Raw genomic sequence first — 18,955 nt, 5'->3', positions numbered from 1 at the left:
ATATCATTCTAGTTTCGTAGTTTTTGAGATTGTAAAAATTGAAGATTTTATCTTTTCTGAGAGCCATCAATGTTCCAATGAGGGATGTAATGCCGATAAGAAGAAGAAAAACGTGGTTTAGACACCAAACCTTCCTTTCTCCATGAGACTTATCGTGGTTATTTTTCAAAACCCCCTCTTCGTCCATGTGTAACCCGTGGTTTCTGGACGGGTACAAGAATTACGCCGTGTGAGGAGCAAAGTGGATCGATCAGGTTGAAAACGACGTGCAGCCATGGATCAAGCTGCACGGAGACGATTTTCATGTATGTACTGCAAAGGCTATTTCGGCCTTAGTGTGAATAAATAAGTGATCTACTGATACTGATACATTAGATGTAGGCTTGAATTGTGAAAATGGAAGCTGTCATACATAATGCAGGTCATCTATTTCTTCGCAACTCATGTAAGTTTTGAAGATGTAGCGCTAGTTGAACGGGATCACCTCGGGCAGCACATTCCATGCAAACAGATAATGATCATGATTATGAAAATATAAAATAGTGTAATAAGGAGTAGGATACGCAACAAATCACGAAAACGGCATACGACTAATTGATACTACCGTCTATAAGAATATTTTCCGTATAGGTACTCCTGGAGATCACCGTAATGATCGGATCGACTTTGACCACTTCTCGGTAAACTACGCCCAAAACTATTCGCCATCAACATTATTTAGTATCGACGCCCGCCTCTGAACGAGCTACAAAAAAGATATTTTAGTTACAAGATAAAGATTGTCGCTGTCGTCGCTGTCCGGAACATCTTTTGCTGGCGAGGATAGGGTGCTAAATGTCAATGAAGGAAAAATACATACGATTTGACAGTTCGGTACCCAACATGTTTCGGACAGCAGAACAAAGGGAACCGAAGCGACAATCTTTATCTTGTAACCAAAATATCTTTTAGCTACAATGACTGAAGCAACCTGATGTCGTCAATACATACGCACTGCATTGTGAGGCAGCGTTGTCGGAAGAAAGTTTGCTTGCACTCATCATGATTTCGACGATTACAGTGAAGGACACTAGCGGAGATAGAATGTACATCCTTGACTCACTCTAAGGACTACCCAAATGATGTCAGGCAAAGATCCGTTAGGCAGCACTCTGCTGGAAAAAGTTTCGTACTGCGCTGATTTTGTCCAATACTCCCTTGCGTCTAGGGACGATTCACAGATTTTCGTGGTTTAGATCATCGAATGTTTTTTCGTAGTCAATGAATACCAAATAGAGAACTCGTGGAAAGTTCATGGATCTGCTACGTTCCTATGGTTTGAAAATGATATTCCGAGACGGAATCCTGCCAGCTGCCATCGGAGAGTCGTGTCCATATTATGCTGTATCTGTTCCCGATTTGGGATAGCTTTGCACAGAACTTTGAAAACAATTTACAGTAAAATGATACCCCGCCAGTGCGACACACAATCAGATCTCCTTTTTTCGGAACCGTCACGTGCCGTGCCTACAGTTTTTCGGAAAACAGTGATGGATTTTCGGATTTGACGCGGGTAATGCCTCGAACCCTTGGCGGCTCATGCCAAGATGTTGATGGTTGAATCAATCTTTCAGCTGATTGTTTGAGTCGGTGAGTTACTGACCCGTTTTACACTGGCATCGTCGGATTCATCATTGCTCCGTTCAGGCGTCATGAGACCACCCACGCATGTTTGTCCCGTCTGCAGCAGCGTTCAACTTCTGTCTCTAGAACAAAATACCGTTGACGGAACTCGTGTTTGGGTGCTCTGGTTCTTATTCGCTCTATCGTTCTTGCCCTCTTTGCAATCTCTACGCTCCTCAATACGCCAGGTTGTACCTGTAACACTAGTCAACAGTGCTTTACTCTCTTCAACCATTTTATATGTACTAAATAGATTTTTTTTTGCTGAATTCGAATAAGTTATCAGATTATTTGCACAGTTTTTGAGAAAAACTTTCAATTCACAAAAGTACGTATTTTATGAAAAAATAGTTTCTCTTTTCGGAAAAGCCGGATTTATTTCTTGTCCCTTTCAGAATCAAGCTTGAATTATGAAGAATGGACCCCATAGAATGCATATCAGAAGTTGGACTTTATTCAGCGCATACATTAGTGGTGGAAAACGAAAAAAATCACAAAGGTACGTATTTTTATGGAAATATGGTTTCTAAGTTTGGCAAAGCCGAGTAAAGTACTTTGTGAGTAACGCTTGGATTTTAAAAAATGGACCTTGCGGAATGTAAAAAAGCTGTAGGACTTAATTCAGTAGTGAGCTTGAGCTTGAGCTTGATTGACTGCCCGTAGTTGCTACTCCATTGTGACCAGATCAGCTGTTCTTGCACAGAGAACCAACAGATGTTTGCTTGGGACTAGCACTAATCTGTAGGACTTAATTCAGTAGTTGTGAAAACGAAAAAAAAAACACAAAAGTACGTATTTTTATGGAAATTTGTTTTTTGCCGAGTTTTACCTCCCCACTTTGTGCGCAAAGCTTGGACTTCATAGAAAAGACCTTGCGGTATGTGCATTCCTCCGACAATGGAGAAAGTACTGAGGATGATCCACATTTTACGCCTTTGTATTACGACGAGCTTTATTTAATTTCCCAGCGAATGTTAGACGATTTGGTTCGAGACCTGGAACTACACAAAACGAAAGCAGAGTTTTCGAAGAATTTTGGCTTTCAGACGAAAGCAGTGGAAAGTTGTGGAGAAAGACGTCAAGATATTATCATACCGTAAGAGGCATTCCAACAATGTGCAGTTATTCTTGATGGATGGGGATCTAGTTTTTTGTCACAATGTGCAAGGTTTGATGGATGCGCTACAGGTGGAGTATTGTGCATCCGACTGGAGGCTCTTCATTGACGATTCTAGCAAAAGCTTGAAGGTGGTGTTGTTGCAGAATGGCAACCAATGTGCCTCAGTTCCAGTGGTTTCTGCAGCTCATATGAAAGAAACTTAAGAAAACTTAAAAATACTTTTGGAAAAATTAAATATGCTGAACACAAATTGAATCTATGTGCAGACTTTAAGGTGATTGCTTTGCTTCTTCAAGGAGGATATACAAAATATTGTTGTTTTTTTGTCAGTGGGATAGTCGAGCAATAAGCAAACACTATGAACTGCAATGCTGCTGGCCGGCACGTACCGAATTGGCTCCTGGAAAGCAAAATGTTGCCAATGTACAAAAAGACAAAAAAAATTCTCCATCCTCTTCAATTTTGTCAAGAAGCTGAATATCCAAGGAGAGAGAGAGGATTGATCTCTATTTTTGAAAAAATGTATCCAAGGTTAAATGAGGCCGAAATTAAGAAAGGAGTGTTTGTTGGCCCTCAAATAAAGAAACTGTTTACAGATGATTTATTTAAAAAAAGAATCTCAACGCAAAAGAATGCATTGCATTTTAAAACGTTCGTTGTCACTTTTTGGGGAACAACAAGTTTCCGTACTATGTAGAAATAATTGGCGAGCTGATTTCTTCATACTCGGAACTGGGGTGCAATATGTCCCTTAAATTACATATTTTACATTCGCATTTGGACATTGTTCCAGAAAATATGGGAGCTGTTTCTGATGAACACGGCGAAAGATTTCATCAAGAAAACTTGAAAACAGATACAAATTATAGCGGAAAATGGAGTCCAGCCGTGCTAGCGGACTACTGCTGGATGCTGCAGCGCCAAACACACCGGCCGAATACGAAAAGCCAAAGACATCTGAATAAATCTAAATGGAACTATGCAAAGAAACGTGATTAAATAAATTACTTAAATATAAATCTAACGAATAAATGTGTTCTTTTCTTTTCGTTCAATAACACTAATGAAATTCGTACTTTTGTGATGATACTGTTTCGCTCAACTAATGTCCGTGCTGAATGAAATCCATATATGCATTATGCAAGGTCCATTCTATGAAATTCAAACATCATTCTCAAAGTGATAAAAAAAATAGAAGTTTGCTGAACAGAGAAATCAAATTTCTATGAAAATACGTTCTTTTGTGAATTTAATTCCGTTCTTCATAACAAAACCAAAATCCAACAACTTATTTGCATTCTGTAAGTTGCATTCTATGAGGTACTAACATCATTCTCAAAGTGAAAAGCAAAAATAGAACTTTGCGGAACAGAGAAACCAAATGTCTATGAAAATACGTTATTTTGTGAATTTAATTTCTTTTTTCACAACAAATGAACGTACTAAACAAAATTCAATGACTTATATGCATTCTGCAAGCTGCATTCAATGGAATTCAAACATCATTCTCAAAGTGATAATCAAAAATAGAACTTTGCAGAACAGAGACATCAAATTTCTATGAAAATACGTTCATTTGTAAATTTATTTCCGTTTTTTTACAACAAGTAAACGTGCCAAACAAAATTCAGCAGCTTATATGCATTCTGCAAGCTGCATTCTATGAAACATCATTTTCAAAGAGAAAAGCAAAAATGGAAGTTTGTTTAACAGAGAAATCAAATTTCTATGAAAATACGTACTTTTGTGTAATAAAAACCGTTTTTCTCAGAAACTTAACGTGTTACAAAAAATCTGAATACATAGCTGAATTTAGCGAAAAAAAAATCTATCGAGTAGGGGTAATGACGGCTTTGGCAGGTTTTGTTCTATTATTGGCAGGGGGTTTTTTATGACTGATTATGCCCAAATTTGGCCCAAACATTCTTTGCATATCAAAGAATATTGTGGCCAAATTTCATAAAATTTGGTCGACAAAAACCCCCCTGCCAATAATAGAACAAAACCTGCCAAAGCCGTCTGTTCCCCTACATTGAAAATGGTGAATCTATCATTTTCACTGAGTGTGCAGGTTTTTCTCCCTTGTTTTGCTAAATGCATTCTTTGTGGCCATCCACTGCTCTTCTACGCTGCCACCTTCAGGAGCATTCGCTGCTCGTGTTGCAAGTTCTTCGATGGATCTTCTAGTCGGCATGTGTTGAATTTCCTTCCGAGTCTCTCCTCCCTCCACTCAATCCGAGCAACGCGCAATTGGTTCCCGGCAATGAGCTTTTTTTGTGTGGAGTTGTTCCTGTTTCAAGTCAATATGCTATTATTTGTTTTGTTTCTGCTTTCATGTAAAATGCTTCAAACCCATGGAACATTAGGGCTTTAGGGATGATATTTATATTAGTAAACCGCAAGTTATAGATACAGATAGACATTGTTTGCTACTCGACGGTGAGGTGTAATGCGATCACGCACGGTCATCTAGAGTATCAGCATGGATCGACGATTGGCGTCAAATTGTATACTTACAGTAGGGAAAAAAATACGCAAAAGCATTACAATTGTACTCCAAGTAGAAACAATTGCCGTTATTTCAAGCTGATTTCCTGTAATGCAGTGGATCAATTGACGAAAAACTTCCTTCAAGGAGTTCGCTTGAATTGGAATTTGGAAGTGAAATTCAGTTACTGGAAATCACATTCGCGTTGGCGCCGAATCCGATGTTCATACATATGTAGATTCAAAATTGCTGTTTTATGCAGCAGAATTGTCAACTCAATGTCCAAAGAACCCATAATTTTAACCCTTCTAATTTGTATTCGAAAAATCAAAAACAAAAATCGAAAAAGTACTGCAGTTGATTTATTACACATGCTGCCTTTCGTCTATATTGTGAATCCTATATAATTTTTTTTCTCTATGAATCAGTTTTGGGCGAGACAAAGTTTGCCGGGTCCGATATATTTTTTAATTGTAGATAAATAAGGAATAAACAACTGCTTAATTTTCATTCAAAATAACAGAATTTGTAAAAAAAGTATTATTCTACTAATCGATCCTTTCAATAGTTGATTTCGCAATGATCGAAAAAGGTACCATAACGTTTCAATGTCCGTCCACCGTTTCTACTACATTCGCATTAAGAATTTCAAATTGTTTTTCTGATAGAAGTAAAATTGACTTAGGGCATTATTCAATATTTTTACTATCAAAGGTTTTTGGAATTAAATGAGAGACTTTGTTACTGTTCCATTTCGAACACTATAAAAGCATATCAATGTCGTTTTCGGATTTTGTAGACAAAGCTACATCTAAAATTGTTCGTTAAAAATAGAAATATGTATGTCATAGTTATTAGAGAATAGTTACCGCAAAAAATATATATGTTTGGTAGCCAAAAGTAATCAATTTCTTTTTTAATTTGACAAAAACATTATTTTCATTGAAAATATAACTCTTTAGTGTTAAATTGTGATAACTGAAAAACAAGTTTGAATTAAAGTTCTTAAACTTACAATTTAGAAAAATATTTCCTCGTCAAGATCGGACTGTTCGGATAGCTACCGACGGCATTGGTCAATGGAAATAGATCCTCCACGTCCTCCATATGTCCATAGTGAATTAGCTTCGGGGCACCGTTTTGTTTGGAGTCACCTCCCTGGATATGCACCTTCAATTTCCGATCCATATTAGCCATATTTGGTGTTTTTTTTTTCTACTCAGCACAACCAATTAAAATATCCAAGTTTTTACCATTATCACCAGAAATAAAGCACTAGCCTCTCAATCAGTATCACTTCTAACTGATCCAACCGCACATCAGTCGTGCTACACGTGAGCACTTGATGAGGGTTCAGTTGATCTACGCGTCCACGTAACGAGCCCGGATTTCGATCTTTAGCGGTTCATGATAGGCAACCTACTGATAAACCTAACCGTCTCCGGCAGACGTTACATTTGCGAAGATTCTTGTAGCGAGTGGATTAGCTATTTCGCGGTCATATAACGAGATATCAAACAGCTCTAAAAGTATATTGTAACAATAAACACAATACACCGCGAGAAACGTCAGCATCCAGCAGATGATAATCCCTTAAGAAAATAATTTATTGTACATACGCTCTCGGGTGTATGAGTTGTACATGAGCGGTCTTGCGGAACACGCTGGATGGATGCAAATTATATCCAGCGTCTTATCTGTGGACCGTAAGTACAGTCATCCGCGATGGTACATTTGGAGAAGTAGACTGCTTTTTAACACTTGATTTTATCGTTTAACGGAATTAAGCAAACGGTGCGCTCCTTGTAGATGTAGGCGCCATCAGAATATGTACCTCCCAATCTTTCGCTACCGGTAAAAACCGGAGTTTGTTTTGTTGTGAGTTTCTGTTGATTCAATACCTCCTAGTAGTATGTTGCATTATAATTAGTCACAAATTTGGGTTCATCTAAAAGCGGAAACAACTCAAACTTGAAGTAAAGAGGGTAATGAAAGTAAAGTAGACTCCTTTTAGCTGAACACAAAAAAATGGTGGATAAGTTCGCCGGCTTTGACTCGCCTATGATTTGAAGTGAAGCATCACGGAAATTTTTAATTAAATTTTCGTTGGAATTTTCGAAGGAATTATAAAAAAAATAGAAAGGATTCCTGGATGAAGTTCTGAAGAAATTTCGTAAGAACTCCAAAAAATTCTTACTAGAGTTTCAGAATGGAGTTCTTAAGAAATACTGATACTGGAAGAATTTATTTAATACATTCCTGAAATAATTGCTGAAGCAATTAAAAAAACAGTTCGAAAGAATTCCGAAACCAATTGCCGCAGAATTTCGGAATTTCGGATTGTTTCCCTGAATCAACCTCCGTAGGTGTTTCTGAAGAATTTTCCGTAGGAGTTCCGACCAAATTTCCTAAGCAACCGTCTAAGATGAGTTAAGTAACTCCATTTAATTCCACCAATTATTTCGATATCTTTGCAGATACGTATTTCGACCACAACTATGTGGTCGTCTTCAGTGTTTCGTACTTGACTCGACTCGTGTCTCGCTGATACGATTCGATCAATAAATCCAAAAATACACAATTCAGCTCCTAATAAATTTCCAGATCGAATGAGTGACGGAGGTGTATTTTCCTATATATTTTGACTGAAATCCCCATACAAACTTCAAATCAATTGCGCCAGCTTATGCAACAAGCGATTGAGCTGAAATTTTGAGAGATTGATTTTCTCACCCAAAGACACAATCCTAAGGGGTGCCCCGTGGAATTCGACAAAAAAAATTCTCCCCATACTAAGCTGGGCCAGTCTATTGCACAGCACAGTTTCAGGTATTTTTTTCAAATTTCTCATCAATATCTAAACTAAATCCATTGCATATTCCATAAGGATTTTTAAGGTTTTCCCTAATGATTTTTTGAAGAAATATCTTGATGTATTTCCAAATGGATTTCTGGATCTAAAGCTATGTCCATTTAGAATCCGGAATAATAAAATCATCTGTATCTCGGTAACGGATTGACGTACAAATAAGGTTAATACATCAAAACAAGGGTAATTCACTGTACTTTAAGGAAAAATGATTGATGCAAATAATTTCTTTTTGTTTCTAGTGAAAATTCGCACCTTCTTCTTTATTCCTCTCATCAAAAGTTGCACACCTCCGGAGTCAACTTCCTTGGTACATTTGTTCCACATTTTGGTCATCTGAGTCCGACCCGAGCTGTTTTTCCACTTTTTCCACTTTTCTTAAGCTTCCGCTTCATTACTGCCCAAAATGTCTCGATGGGCCGGAGCTGTGGGCAGTTGCGTAGATATATTTTATCGATGAAATCTTCGTTATTATCGCGGTACCACTGGGTGACTTCCCGGCTGTAGTGGCAACTCGCCAAATCTGGCCAAAGCTTCACGGGATCTTTATGGGCTTTATGGAAGGTCGACCGCGGTTTTTGAGACATTCCTCCTTGTCCAGCTTCTAGTCCATCGTCTTATTCGTCACAAACACTTAGGTCTTTGCCCCACAGTTGCATATCCCTTTGCCAAAACCATCCGTTTTTTTGCAAGTTTGTTCAAAAATCAAACATAAACTTCACAGGAACTACTCCTCGTGCCGTCACCATGTAGATTTTTTGGCTAGGAAGCTGTCCGAAATCCATTTTGACGTAGGTTCCATCGTCGATGAGCAGGATTATCAACGTGGGTGTGCAGACTTTTTTCTCTCCTTTCAGCTTCCATCTGGAATAATTTTTGACACGCTGCTCGAAACTTCGTGAAATTTATACCACAGCAAGTGGGCGCCTAGGTAGACAAACTGCTGTAAAAGAATTCTTGCAGCGGTGACTTTCCGTGCCGCTGCAATACAATAAATGATTCCGGATTCTAAATGGACATAGCTTTATCTCCAATGTTTTTTTTTCGAAATTTGAGAAATTTTTGGAGTAGTTCACAGAGAAATTCAAGAATTTCGGAAAGTCCTTTAGGAATTCATTCGGGAATTCTAAAAGAATTCTTAGCCAAATCTTGATTTATTTGCAAAGAATTTTTGAAGAAATTAAGAAGTATGATGATGGATCTACTGCAGTACCGAGTCTCAATTCCAAATTCGGAAATTGTTTTAGGAGAAATCCTTGAGAAATTTCTTCAGGAATTCCTTGGGAAGTCCAAATTATTTTCGAAAATACTTTTCGAAATTTCTTCGAAAATTCTTTCAGAAATTCCCTCGAAGAACTTCTAAAGATTCCTTCGAGAATCCCATTAATTTGTTTTTTTATTAATTTCTTCTGAAATTCTTTCAGAAATTCCTTCGGTAAATCCCTTAGGTATTCCTTTGAAATTTGTTCGGAAATCATACGGAAAACCTTTCCGAAATTCCTTGAAGAATACCTACGGAAATAGTTTCAAGAAACAGAAGAATTTCTTTAGGAAAATTCCTTTTATGAATATGATTTTTTTTTTTAAATGGTTTAGTAATTCCAGCCGAAATTTAATTAGGAACTCCTTCAATTTTGTTTAATGAATTGCATCAGCAATTATTTAGGGATTTATCAACCAAATTACTCCAGTAATTCCTTTCCAGAAATCCTTTCCGAAACTCTAGGAAGGAATTCTTGTAATTTTTCGAAATTTCTCTTATAGACCGTTCCGATAATAATAAATACACTAAGAAATAGTCGGCAATTGGATTGGCGTTTGATATTTCATGAAAATGTCGATTTCCCTTACAGATTACATCCTATTCCTTCACGTTATATATCAGTTCCGAATTTTTTGCTAAAAATTAAGAAAATATGATGACCAAATTTTTTTTTGCACAAAATGGGTTATTTTTGGAACGGGTATTATTTCAGAACATTAACCACTGATACACCATTATATGCTTCCATTGTTGAAGTGTAGAGGTGTTGGAGGCCATTTATTCAATTACCAAAATATTGATAGTGCAAGAAATAAATTTACCTTCAGGACCCACTTACCCCTTCAAACGGGGCAAGTGGGACCTATTCTGTTTTCTACTGTCGAACGAAACTAATTTGAGGAATGTAGATATACTGATCATATTATTTCTGAGTACTTGGTCTTGAGGTCTTGAGTTGCGTGCTCTTGCCTACGCAATGCGGTCGGGTCTGAGCTTGACGACCGACTGGCAAATAGCTTACACAACCTCACTTGATCAGAACAGTTGCTAATGAAGAATGTGTATAGCCGCCAGTCATTCTAAATACTCACGCTTCTCTAATGTTAACGTGTACCATACACATGTGGAAGTGTTGGCTTGAGAAATGGATTGCGAGTGATTTGACTATGCGTCCAATTTGGGAATCTCGAGCTCGTTCAGTAGCCGCTAGGTTGCGAAGGCCGACGGAGGTCCTTCGTAGCTTAGTTGGTTAAAGCACCAGTCTAGCGTACTGTATGGTCATGAGTTCGAGTCCCATCGAAGGGAAAGTGGTTACCTCCAATACATTTTCCAAATCAATATCTTCCACATAACGTACATATTCACATATGAGTTTTCATAACATATTACAACTTGTAATAACAGACAACACTGCAATTGGTAGAAGACATAACGGTAGGTACAATTCTCCAAACTACTTCTTACACCGCATCAAGACAAGGGAAGCTCTTAGATTAATATTTCCATTCATTATAACATAACTTGTATAAACACCATCAGAATAATATCCCCAATCTAAGTGTTACTTGGAGATGGCAATAGTATCACCCGTTGTCAACATAGACTGCTATTAGATATTGAATGCCAGCTCCAAGAAACTCTAAACATAATTTTATATTTAAACTCTCTACAAATTTCTTGTGTCTTTAGAGCTTCCATTATTTGTTTGGTTAATTATTGACAGGCTGACGATAAATAGACTGAAGGGAAAAGGGTAAAAGAGAAATCTATACAAAAACAGAAATTTTGACATTGTACTAGCTTCTACAATACTCAAACAAATAGTGTTCAAGCGGTCAACATAGACTAGTTCTTCTAAGTATTGGTCCTAGTAGAGGCAAAACTTCTGTTCGGGTCCAGTCTTGACAATTTAAGGTGGATATACAACAAAGCCACAAATCGGCAATCTTGGAAACCACGTGCTTTTTCTAGTGATTTTTCAAGAGCACGAATTGAGAGAACCATACCCAAGTAACATTTTAAGTTTTATTCTGCTCTAAGAATGGTTTTCAAGATCAATTTATAAGATCTAACAATAAAACCGAGTAATACACGGCAACCTTCTGATGACCACTATAAGAGTAAGATATTGCCAAGTGGCCCTCTCCAGATAACCACTATAAACCTATTATAAGAGCATTTAGAAACCCTTTTTGAACCACCCGCAAAAAAGGGAATTTGGCTGCGGCAGCTGTCAAAATGTTGCTTTAAAAAAAGAGAAACAAATCTTTGCAGAAAAATAATAACAAAATGGATTGTTGATGAAAATTATGATGATGACAACAAAATAATATTTTATTTCAGGTTGTTTTATCGATTCAGTACCATTGAAAAGAAGTGCGCTTCCGATTTTATGGTCAAATGTTGTGAAAAAAAATAAGGTTGAACACCACCCGCCGGCTATATAACGTAGTTCAGGGAAATAAATCGAAAATATTGATAACCACAACATCTAGGATATCCACTAAATCGATTAGTATTTTTGCCAAAACTATTAATTAATAAAATTATTTATCGGTAAAAGTATGGTAAGCGGTAAAAATTTCGATAAATCATGCATTTCAGTGATATATTTCACTGACTGCGATATGTTTTCCCGTTTTCAATATGGCCATCATGGAATTTGATCAGAAAAATTTTGCTTTTATAAAACACCGTCATAAACTCTTCCCAATACAAACATTCTTAAGGGGGGTAATTCATTTGACCACATTATGACCAAAAATTGTAGCTTTATTCGAGCATTAAAAATTGGATTTATTACGCTCTTCATCACTACCATAGATCTGTTCATATGGTCAATAGGCATTTGACGTTTGAAGCTTTTTTCAGCAGATTTATGGGAGGTTTATTGATAGCAATAAGAGCGCCAAAAAAACTGAGCAATCGGCTTGGTGATTGCTGTCATAAGTCCGCAATAAGAATTAGATAAATACAAGAAGCACGGAAATTGTTACTTGGGTAACGCCCTTGGGGATGAAACATCCGTAGTTCGTTTGCTTACTTATGCTAACAATCGATTTTAATTTCAGCATTGTATAAAAATGATTACGCTTGATTCGAACTTTTGATAATAGGAGTAGAAAACCGTGTGGTGAATTTGAAATTCACCACATGGCTTGATTGTATAATCACCTTAAGCTACCATGTAGCTCCAGCTGGATACCCAAAAAAAAACTTCTTTCGGAAATAAAATAATCAGTTTTTTTATTCAGAGCAACTTTGGTGATTTTATTTAAATTTCAGGGAAAATATTCGATTTGGTAGATCACGTGCCCAATCGTGCTGCTAGTGATTGTGATTAGGAAAAGTGCAGTTCCTGCTTGGATTGGCAAAAAATGTATTAGACCGAGACATTCGGCTACTATTTACCAAATCAAACTCCGATACACTTTCCAGTCCATATATCCAAAATCTCATCCCTGGTGCTAACATGGCGCTAAGAGATCGTAAATTACTTTTATCCTTGACGGTGTATTGTAGCACGGTAGAAATAAGATATTGTTTGTTTTTGGGTTGAAATACAAATATGTATAACTATGCTTTTTTGCCTTTCTCGTATACAAAGTATACGTAAAGGCTATTGGATCACTCCAAAACCGAACTTTTTATAGAAGGCTCGGAGACCCATAGTGTTATATACCAATCGACTCAGCTCGACGAATTGAGATGATGTCTGTATGTGTGTGTGTGTACAAAAATGTGAGACACACTTTTTGGTACTTAGTACTATCCGATTTGCTTGCAACAAGTTGCAATCGATGCGGATTGCGGTCTAGTTGTTTCCTATTGAAAATTGGCTTGATCGGTCATTGCGTTCCAAAGATATTAGAAAAACATTGTTTTTTACCAAGGGTCCCCCCTTGGGAAAAAAATTCAAAGACGAAAAAAAAATTTTTTTTTCGAGGATTGCAGCAATGCATTCAAATGACCGCAAATGGATATGAATTGATGGAAAAAGTAAAATCTATCTCCCTAAAGTGCTATTTCGACCTCTCTTATGTGTTTTTCTTATTTTTTAAATGCGCGAGAAAGGGCACCACCAACGCTAGGTGGATTGATCTGGGTTTTTTGACAAAATATCGTTCACCGCAAAAAAAAAATCTCATTTCTCCAACATTTCCCACGTGCGGCGTCTCCCCCTGAGGTGTGGCATCTCACCCACATTTGACCTTTTATTTCAAATGTAAATAGTAATTATAGCCCGATTTTTTAATCATCTTCTTTTTCTTCTTATTGGCATTACATCCCTACACTTGGACAGAGCCGCCTCGCAGCTTAGTGTTCATTAAGCACTTCCACAGCTATCAACTGCGAGGTTTCTTAGCCAAGCTACCATTTTGCATTCGTATATCATGAGGCTAACACGATGATACCTAATGTCCAGGGAAGCCGAGACAATTTCCAATCCGAAAATTGCCTAGACCGGCACCGGGAATCGAACCCAGCCACCCTCAGCATGGTCTTGCTTTGTAGTCGCGCGTCTTACCGCACGGCTAAGGAGGGCCCCCATCTGGACTATTCCAAACAAGAAGCTCATGTCATATTTAACTAGTGTATACACGAAATAACAATTCTTACAATTCTTTATATAATTTTGGTATATACGGACGGCTGCAATCATCAAAAAATGTGAGTTTTTTTTATAAGGATATTGATTAAAATTACAACGAATTGTATTAGGGTATTACATGATGATATATTTCTTTTGTTCCTTTCCCAAATATATCAGAGCTTTCTTCTTTGCCTCTGAGCCATAAAAGTTTTATTATGTTGTGTTCTTGAAAAAAAAAACATTGATAAAAATACGTGGCTTTGAGACTTACGGCACTATTGTATATTCATCTTAAGTTCTATCAACAGTTCGTTGACATTACGATTCCGGTTCATTTCGTACCGCCAAAAATCTCATCAATTAAGCAATGAGTGATTATGTCGCAGTACCGGATTGATGCAATAACAGTTCCTTTTCAATCGTTATATAGGAGCGCAAATTGGCTTCGTCAATAGGACTAAAACGCCTCGTTCTGATTTTGACGGCCGCGGCCAGTTAAAGCGAACAAATATTTTTACATAATCTGAGTTAAAAAAAATAAACAACTGTACGCTAAAACGTTTTCCAAAATTATATTTGTTTAAGTTCGGCGATGTTTGGTCGATTTCTACATTATCGGACGGAAAATTGATGTGTACCTACACAGTTTGCTATTTGCTATCAATCCTGGATAAAGATGTTCCATAATTGGATAGCCATGGTTGCCTGAATAAATGTTAGCTTTCGTCGATTGACACACGTATGAAAATATTTAAGCAAATAGAACTGTACATATATTGCTTGGGAGTGGGGCTTTCTTTAGCCATGCAGTAAGAAGCGTGGCTACAATGCAAGACCGTGCTGAAGGTGACTGGGTTCGATTTCCGGTCTGGTCTAGGATACTTTCGAATTGAAAATTTTCTCAACTTCCCTGGGCATAAAAGTATCAGCGTGTTAGGCTCATGAGTAATGATATACGAATGCAAAAATGGTAACTTGGCTAAGAAACCTCACAGTTAATAACTGTTGAATTGCTAAATGAACACTAAGCTGCAAGGCGGCAATGTCCCAGTGGAGGATGTAATGCCAATAGGGAGGAGTGGATGCGGATTCTATGCAGCTACAAGCAATTCTAGCATACACACAAGTACAATAAAAGGCAGTCAGACCATCGAACTCCTTGTTCTCTTACCAAGAGTTGAATTTGTTTTTAAATAAAACTATAAAAGGTCGAATCAAGCACGTGACACTGAAAACGGCCTTACTGTTGAGGTTGAAATAAGTATCTGTCAAAGGTACAATGGTGGTGGCATTAAATGGCATTGTACGAACTCGACTTAGCGGTGATTCAACTATGACGTCCACTATTTTTTAGATTTCTATACCCCCCTCCCCCTCTGTCAGCCTTTTTTGTATACCTAGTATATGTTCTGTCACAAAATCTTAGACCCCCTGCCCCCTAAAACCTGTGGCATCATTATTGAAAGATCCATTATGACAAGGAAATGAAACTAGTTAGTTCACCTGGCGATGTGGGTGTGTGTTCCGTGCATTCGTAGAAAACGACTTCAACAACAACCGCCTTTCTTTTGCGGTTTTCACACGTGTGGCATTTCTATACTGGATACACTATGCCCAGGGTGTCGAGAACCCAACCCAAAAACATCCAAGACCGGACCAAGAATCGAACTCGCCATCTCCGGATTGGCAATCCTACGCCTTTGCTCGCAAGGCTACTGGAGACCTAAAAACATAGTTTTGTACAATATTTGAAAGACTTGTTTTTGGTTGTTATTTTGATGTTGTGGAAAAAAGATATTTTAGTTACTAGATAAAGATTGTCGCTTCGGTTCCCTTTGTTCTGCTGTCCGAAACATGTGTGGTACATACCTGTCAAATCGTATGGATTTTCCTTCTTTGACATTTAGCTCCCCTATCCTCGCCAGCAAATATGTTCCGGACAGCGACGACAGCGACAATCTTTATCTAGTAGCTAAAATATCTTTTTTGTGGAATGATTACTTATGGGCCAAGCACAATGGATGCGTTTGCGTGCGTTTTGACAGTTATTCCATTGGAAAACTGTCAAAACATACGCAAACGTATCAATTCTGTGTGGCTCTTCCGTTTTCGTTACATCTTGATACATGAGAAAGGTAAAAAATGAGTCACACACGAAAACATTAACCGTTGGTTTGTCGTGACTCATACCTTCTATACGTAAGTTGTAAACTGGTAAAACAAACCGGATGATTTACAAGGATTATCCCATCTTATCCCAGTACCAAAAGTATGCCAATAATGTCCCCAGACAGCTATCTTTCAAGATAAATTGCCTTTTTATGATTGGGTGTTATCGCCAGGTTTCTCCAGTAAGGCTTGCAAGCGAAGAAGTTAGTTTGCAATCCTGAAAATTTGTATATTATGTTTGCAGCTTAATCAGATGTCGATTCATACAATTGATAAATGAGAATGTTTTAGAAAAAATGTTGGAAGACCGGCTAAATTCCATTATGAACGTAAGATAACGTAAAAAGAAGAAGACTATATTTTTATATGTCATTAAGTTTCCGCTTCTTATCTTACGACTAGAATTCTAATTATCGTTATTACGGACATAAACATGGAAAATATTGTCCCACAATTTGTATATAAAAGCTATGGTACAGAGATCATCATCCAGACGAGACTATAAGAGCGCTAATTTGTGGGAAGCTATAAAACTAAAACTAATAAATGATGTCTCACTAATTGTAATAATTGACTCAAACTAAAGCTGGTTGCTCAAGCTCGTCGTTGATCCGGATTCCTAGAGGAAAATTTTCGCAAACTGGTAACATGGCGGTGAACGGGTGTAGGTAGAATTGATAATCAAAGCTGTCTGAAGAGCAATCCTGTTACGCAAGATCAATGCTAGTGATGACTTTCCAAAGTGTTAATAGAAAATGGAAACGACCATTGTTTTTTCACCATTTCTCGTGAACTAAGTGTACTGAAAGGCGACTAAACAATTTTGATAGGTGACCCAGAGTGCCGAGAGTCACATACCCTACGACTCAGTTCGACGAATCTAAGTTAATTGAGCTGTACCATGCAGTTTTTGTAACATGAGCATCAGGAATGAAATTAAAATTCAAAAACAAGTGAAATTGCATATGCTGTGCCGGAAGAAATTCAACAACGTGTGAACAAGACATTGTGGATACGAAAACACTTCGTTCTTGAACTTTATTATACAATTTAGAATAATTTAAATACCTATAGTTCCAAAATAAAAGGTAGAGGAAAATTTGACTGATTTGGACTGTGTGCTGGAGGCAAAAACGAAGTTTGAACAACAGAAATTCTAATATAGTGAGATATTCATGATACGCACTCATTTTCTAAGGGCGGCGGCGGAACAGCCGGCGCAACGCAGTTATCGCTTTTGGCGGTGGCGTGGATCGGCGCGGTTAAAAATTATCCCTCAGAAGTATCCTATAGCATACCCATATTGAATGTCTGCATTTATTGTGCATTTCCATTTCAACGAAAATAATATTTGGTCCAGCGGGAAATTTTTCAATAGTCCATCCATTAATTTATCCAGGAGCCTCCACAGGCAATAATTCCTTATTTATTTCTCCAGGAATTCTTTCCGGAGTATCATGATTAATAGGTTCCTCCAAGAATTTCTTCAGGACTTTCGTTAGGATTTCTTCCTGATTTTCTCAAGATATTCTTCGAGGAATTTTCCAGGAACTTCTTCAATAATTCATACAGAATGAAGCCCTGCTGTTATTCGTAGAAAAAAAATCACCAATAAACCTGCATTATACCTTCTTTTGCCTGGCGGTAAGATGCGCAACTACCAAGAAATCTGAGACTGGGTTCAACTGATGATACATGTTGGATTTTTTCGAACTGCTCTGTGCATCTGAGCATCATCGAGCTAGGAATGACATAGGAATACAAAAATGGATCCTCACATATTTACCTACCTACCTTGTCCATATTCCTGAAGAAGAAACTCCTATGAAATTCTGAAGAGGTATTCTCCAAAGTTCGGAGAATGAGTCCAAAGAATTCCTGGAGAAGGTATTTCTAAACATACATCGAGGGTGACAGTGAGGGGGAAATTCTCTAGAAGATTTTTTGAAAAATGAGATTCCTAGAATTATTGGCAGAGAAATTCTCCAGGATTCTTGGGGGAACAACCCAGATTTCTTGACGAAAGATTTTTCCAGAATTTCTGAAGAAGGGGAAGTTAATTAAGTTATCAGTTAACTCAAATTTCTAAAAGAGATAAAAATTTGAAATGTTGAAGAATCTCATCAACGCGCCTAAAAATCATCGAAGGCACAGTTTTAGTTCTGACATCAAAATCTATGCTCAGCTGCAATCTCTAGCTTCTGTGGTCGTGGGTTTAAATCCCATTGAAGGAAAGTGTTTACCTCCAATACATTTTTCAAATCAGAATCTTCCACATAATGTACATATTCTCATCTGAGTTTTCAGAACATTGTATATATTTTGATGCTGACGGCAAATTAAAATCATGATTTGTCATGATAATCGGCGATTTTACAAAAACAAAACAAGATTTCGATTTGCTCAGGCTACTGGGTGGAGGCATGTGGTGATTGTTTGTTTGAGCATATGTCTCGGATAAGCCAGATTCAGAAGAATTCCCTGGTAGAATTTTTCGGAAAAAAACATAAAAATTTAGAAAGCAAAAAAGAATTTCTCGGAGAAATTTAGTAGAATTTGTGGGGGGAAGTAGAGAAAAACTGTCTGGAGAAATTGAGAATACTTTGTAGAGGAAGGAAAAGAAAAGAAATTAGAAAAAAATCCAGGAGAATTGTGAAAAAAAATCCGAAAAAAAAATATACAAGTTTCCGTAGAAATTCAGAAGACTATTCCAGGGAAATTTAGGAAAAATTTCCGTTGAAATTTAGAGATATTTGCGAAAAAAATCCCGTGAAAGTTAAAAAAAAATC

General features: G+C 37.4%; 1 protein-coding gene across 17 annotated transcripts in view; it reads right to left on the bottom strand.

Annotated features, from left to right (window-relative positions):
- The window catches only part of LOC134213360 (sodium- and chloride-dependent GABA transporter ine), a 112,838-nt gene that overhangs the window by 25,056 nt on the left and 68,827 nt on the right, over positions 1-18,955 (bottom strand). Inside the window, exon 1 of one of the 17 annotated variants that reach the window (XM_062692366.1) lies at positions 6,286-6,699. The exons of the other annotated variants lie outside the window; for them this stretch is intronic. Coding sequence (XP_062548350.1) covers positions 6,286-6,467 — 182 coding nt within the window. The 5' untranslated portion in view covers positions 6,468-6,699. Of the gene's footprint in view, positions 1-6,285; positions 6,700-18,955 lie in introns of those variants that run through there. 17 annotated transcript variants of the gene reach the window in all.

The sequence above is a fragment of the Armigeres subalbatus genome, chromosome 2, assembly GCF_024139115.2.
Source record: "Armigeres subalbatus isolate Guangzhou_Male chromosome 2, GZ_Asu_2, whole genome shotgun sequence".
In the NCBI taxonomy this organism is placed as follows: Eukaryota; Metazoa; Arthropoda; class Insecta; order Diptera; family Culicidae; genus Armigeres; species Armigeres subalbatus.
The sequence above is the reverse complement of the archived record's forward strand: the minus strand, read 5'-3'. Positions and strand labels throughout refer to the sequence as shown.